General features: G+C 51.6%; 2 protein-coding genes across 2 annotated transcripts in view; one reads left to right on the top strand and one right to left on the bottom strand.

Moving 5' to 3' along the window:
• nol7 (nucleolar protein 7) overlaps positions 1-541 on the top strand; it is a 3,146-nt gene extending 2,605 nt beyond the window's left edge. Inside the window, exon 9 of the mRNA XM_025066251.1 lies at positions 169-541. Coding sequence (XP_024922019.1) covers positions 169-244 — 76 coding nt within the window. The 3' untranslated portion in view covers positions 245-541. The remainder of the gene's footprint in view (positions 1-168) is intronic.
• Positions 542-687: 146 nt separating this feature from the next.
• The window catches only part of retreg1 (reticulophagy regulator 1), a 9,233-nt gene continuing 5,739 nt past the window's right edge, over positions 688-4,181 (bottom strand). Inside the window, exons 4-9 of the mRNA XM_008334968.3 lie at positions 3,897-4,014; positions 3,724-3,808; positions 2,863-2,985; positions 2,713-2,783; positions 1,599-1,722; positions 688-1,383 (exon numbers count right to left, since the gene is read on the bottom strand). Coding sequence (XP_008333190.1) covers positions 914-1,383; positions 1,599-1,722; positions 2,713-2,783; positions 2,863-2,985; positions 3,724-3,808; positions 3,897-4,014 — 991 coding nt within the window. The 3' untranslated portion in view covers positions 688-913. The remainder of the gene's footprint in view (positions 1,384-1,598; positions 1,723-2,712; positions 2,784-2,862; positions 2,986-3,723; positions 3,809-3,896; positions 4,015-4,181) is intronic.

Here is a 4,181-nt window from a genome sequence, read left to right as displayed (position 1 = left end):
GCTGCTGCTGCTGCTGCTGGCACAGTCTCCATTCATTAAAACATTCACCTTTGGATATTAGAAAATGGCCTAGGTGGAGTCGCCACCTGGTGGCCAACATGTATTTCACAGACTTCTCCAGACTGAAAGTGTATTTAAGGCTCGTGTGTGTGTGTGTGTTTTATTTGCAGCCTCTGAGCAGAGGGTCAAAGCAGAGAGGCTGAAGAAGCAGTGGATCCACAAACAAGGACTTCAGAGCAGCTGAGGAACGTCCTGGTCCCCTCAGTCCTGGTCCCCTCAGTCCTGGTCCCCTCAGTCCTGGTCCCCTCAGTCCTGGTCCCCTCAGTCCTGGCGGATGACAGAGAAGGAGAAGGCGAAAAGGTCAGCACTGAGGTTGGACGGTTGTGGGCGGAGTGACGGGCGTCGTGGTGTGTTGGACAGAAACCCTGATCCAGGAGGTCCTGGATCAGTCTTCCTTGATCCAGGTGTGGATCTGTTTGGATCTTTGTGAGGTCTTTGTTTTGTTTGCTTTGTTTTACAAAAATTAAAGACAAAAAAAAAATCAGCATTTCCTCGTTTCTTGAGGTTGTGACAATAAAAAGAAAGAAGGATCCTGGACGGTCTGTGACCAGGGTCTGTGACCAGGGTCTGTGACCAGGGTCTGTGACCAGGGTCTGTGTCAAAGAGTGAAATGACTGGAAACTCCTCTCCAGGAAAAACAACAATACGATTTATTTAAAGAAAGCCCACAGTCGACAACACAGGCCGAGGATAAATGCCGTATGCTAAGCTAATCCGGCTAATCCAGATTTTACATCAACGACTGAAACACATCCACTAAAATCAACTGAAGAGGAGAGTGGATCCAAGAACCAGACGCTCTGGCCTGGGGTCCACCTCCCCCCGTCCCTCAGTCCGTCCCACCTCCGTCCAGTCAGTGGCGTCGCAGGAGTTTGTTGAAGAATCCAGTAGAGGGCGACCCGTCGTCTTTGCCCTCCTTGCTGTCTCCCAGTCCTAGCTCTTGGTCCAGTTGCTCCAGCTCGGACTGGTCCAGCAGCTCGAAGTCCTCCACCTCGCTGTCCGAGTCCTCGTCCACCTCCAGCAGCCTGTCGTCCTGACGTCTGGGCGCGTCTGCGGAGCCGGCCACCGCCGCGCCTATCCTCTCCTGGATGGCGGCTGTGACGGCGGCAGCGATGAAGTTTTCCGCCATCTGGTTGACCAGTTCCAGGGCTTGGTCTGTGGACTGGACTCCAAGAGGATTCTGAGATCCGATTGGCTGTCGAGGTTCAGCCTGCGGTGAGGAAAAGCCGAGGCTCAGGTCGTAGTCGTCGTCTCCGTTGGTGGTGTTGTCGTGGGAAGGGAATTCTGGGAAACCAGTGGTGAACGCTTCCTCCTTGTCCAGGTCTGAGACAGAAGAAGAACCCATTAGAAGATTTGTAACAACTTCAGATAAGAACTGTAGTACGCCCCCTAGCTTCTAGTGCTAGTTATAACAGTGGAAGTGCCATGAACGCTGGTTCCTGGTACTATTTCCTGCTGTGAAAAAATACACTCTGGATCTTCAGGGTTTCACTAGTTCCTGGTGATGTTTACAAATCCTAAAACTTCAGAGAACGCACCCTCGGAGTTTTCCGTCTGTGGAGTGTTTCCCTCCGACATGTTGAAGGTACCGTTGTCCGTCCACGTGACGTCCGAAACCTCTGTGTCCGACACCGACATTTCCCTGCACACGGTAGAGTCCAGCTGTTGGACCAAGAACCAAAGAACGCTAATGAGTGACTTTACTACTACTAGTACTAGTACTACTACTACTACTACTAGTACTAGTACTAGTACCACTACTACTACTACTAGTACTACTACTACTAGTACTACTACTACTAGTACTAGTACTACAACTACTACTACTACTAGTACTAGTACTACTACTAGTACTACTACTACTACTACTAGTACTAGAACTACTACTACTACTATTACTAGTACTAGAACTACTACTACTACTATTACTAGTACTAGAACTACTACTACTACTATTACTAGTACTAGAACTACTACTACTACTATTACTAGTACTAGAACTACTACTACTACTATTACTAGTACTAGAACTACTACTACTACTATTACTAGTACTAGAACTACTACTACTACTAGTACTAGAACTACTACTACTACTATTACTAGTACTAGAACTACTACTAGTACTAGTACTAGTACTACTACTACTACTACTAGTACTAGTACTAGTACCACTACTACTACTACTAGTACTACTACTACTAGTACTACTACTACTAGTACTACTACTACTACTACTAGTACTAGTACTACTACTAGTACTACTACTACTACTAGTACTAGAACTACTACTACTACTATTACTAGTACTAGAACTACTACTACTACTATTACTAGTACTAGAACTACTACTACTACTATTACTAGTACTAGAACTACTACTACTACTATTACTAGTACTAGAACTACTACTACTACTACTACTAGTACTACTACTAGTACTAGAACTACTACTAGTACTAGTACTAGTACTACTACTACTACTACTAGTACGACTGTATTTGTACTACTACTCCTTTCAGATTCAACTGTTTTTGTGTTTTTTATGATGGTGGCTTTGATCCACTGTTGTTGCCTCTGAACTGGTTCTGGTTCTGGTTCTGGTTCTGGCTGTTCTGTCACATGTGACTTGGTGCTGAGACAATCACAAACCTTGGGAAACATGGAGGACAAGTCAGACTCCACGTTGTCCTTGTCCGTCTGGGTCCGGAACATCCTCTGTTCTGGAAGGAGAAGACGAAGCGTTTGAAATGACAGGTGATGTTCTGGAGGGACAGACTTCGTCTTCGTCCTCTTTGTTACCGTGGTTCTGTTTGATTTTCTGAAGCACGTCTCTGACGCCCAGGTCCAGTTTCTGCAGAACTGGCTCCAGCCAAAGTCCGACTTCAGGAGAGGTGATCAGAGGCCACAGGAAGACGGCCAGCACTGCAGACAGGAAGAGACGGTCCGTGAGGACCATGGGCAGGACCATGGGGAGGACCGTGGGCAGGACCATGGGGAGGACCGTGGGCAGGACCATGGGGAGGACCGTGGGCAGGACCATGGGGAGGACCGTGGGCAGGACCATGGGGAGGACCGTGGGCAGGACCATGGGGAGGACCGTGGGCAGGACCATGGGGAGGACCGTGGGCAGGACCATGGGGAGGACCGTGGGCAGGACCATGGGGAGGACCGTGGGCAGGACCATGGGGAGGACCGTGGGCAGGACCATGGGGAGGACCGTGGGCAGGACCATGGGGAGGACCGTGGGCAGGACCATGGGGAGGACCGTGGGCAGGACCATGGGGAGGACCGTGGGCAGGACCATGGGGAGGACCGTGGGCAGGACCATGGGGAGGACCGTGGGCAGGACCATGGGGAGGACCGTGGGCAGGACCATGGGGAGGACCGTGGGCAGGACCATGGGGAGGACCGTGGGCAGGACCATGGGGAGGACCGTGGGCAGGACCATGGGGAGGACCGTGGGCAGGACCATGGGGAGGACCGTGGGCAGGACCATGGGGAGGACCGTGGGCAGGACCATGGGGAGGACCGTGGGCAGGACCATGGGGAGGACCGTGGGCAGGACCATGGGGAGGACCGTGGGCAGGACCATGGGGAGGACCGTGGGCAGGACCATGGGCAGGACCGGCCCAGGAGCGCCAGCGCCGGTCCACCACTCACCTAGGATGTAGGAGATGAAGATCCCGGGGACGTATCGTCCCAGGACGGCCAAGAAGGTGCACAGACCGCAGACCAGCAGGCAGAACTAGAGCGGGAGAAGGTCGGGAAAAGAGGATGAAGAACCCCAGAGGTCGGAGGTGGAACCAACAGAACCCTGCGGTTCTCTCACCCACCTTTCCCGGGTTTTGCTGTTTGAAGGCCGACGTCTCCTTCAGGAAGAGTTTGAGAGAGTCGCTGAGCTGAGGTCCGGTTCTGGAGCCTGGTCCTCCTCCAGAGTCCATCATCTCCCAGCTGCAGGAACCAGAATCAGAATCAGAATCAGTCAGGAGTGACCGCAGTGAGTGTGTGTGTGTGTTTACCACGACACAAAGACACAAACACTCATACACACTCCCACTCCATCCAAACTTCCAGCCTGACTCTGACTCCCCGAGGACAGAACCATCAACGCTCTGAAC

The sequence above is a fragment of the Cynoglossus semilaevis genome, chromosome 20, assembly GCF_000523025.1.
Source record: "Cynoglossus semilaevis isolate Cse_v1.0 chromosome 20, Cse_v1.0, whole genome shotgun sequence".
Taxonomy (NCBI): domain Eukaryota; kingdom Metazoa; phylum Chordata; class Actinopteri; order Pleuronectiformes; family Cynoglossidae; genus Cynoglossus; species Cynoglossus semilaevis.
This window is presented reverse-complemented; position numbering and strand designations above follow the sequence as displayed.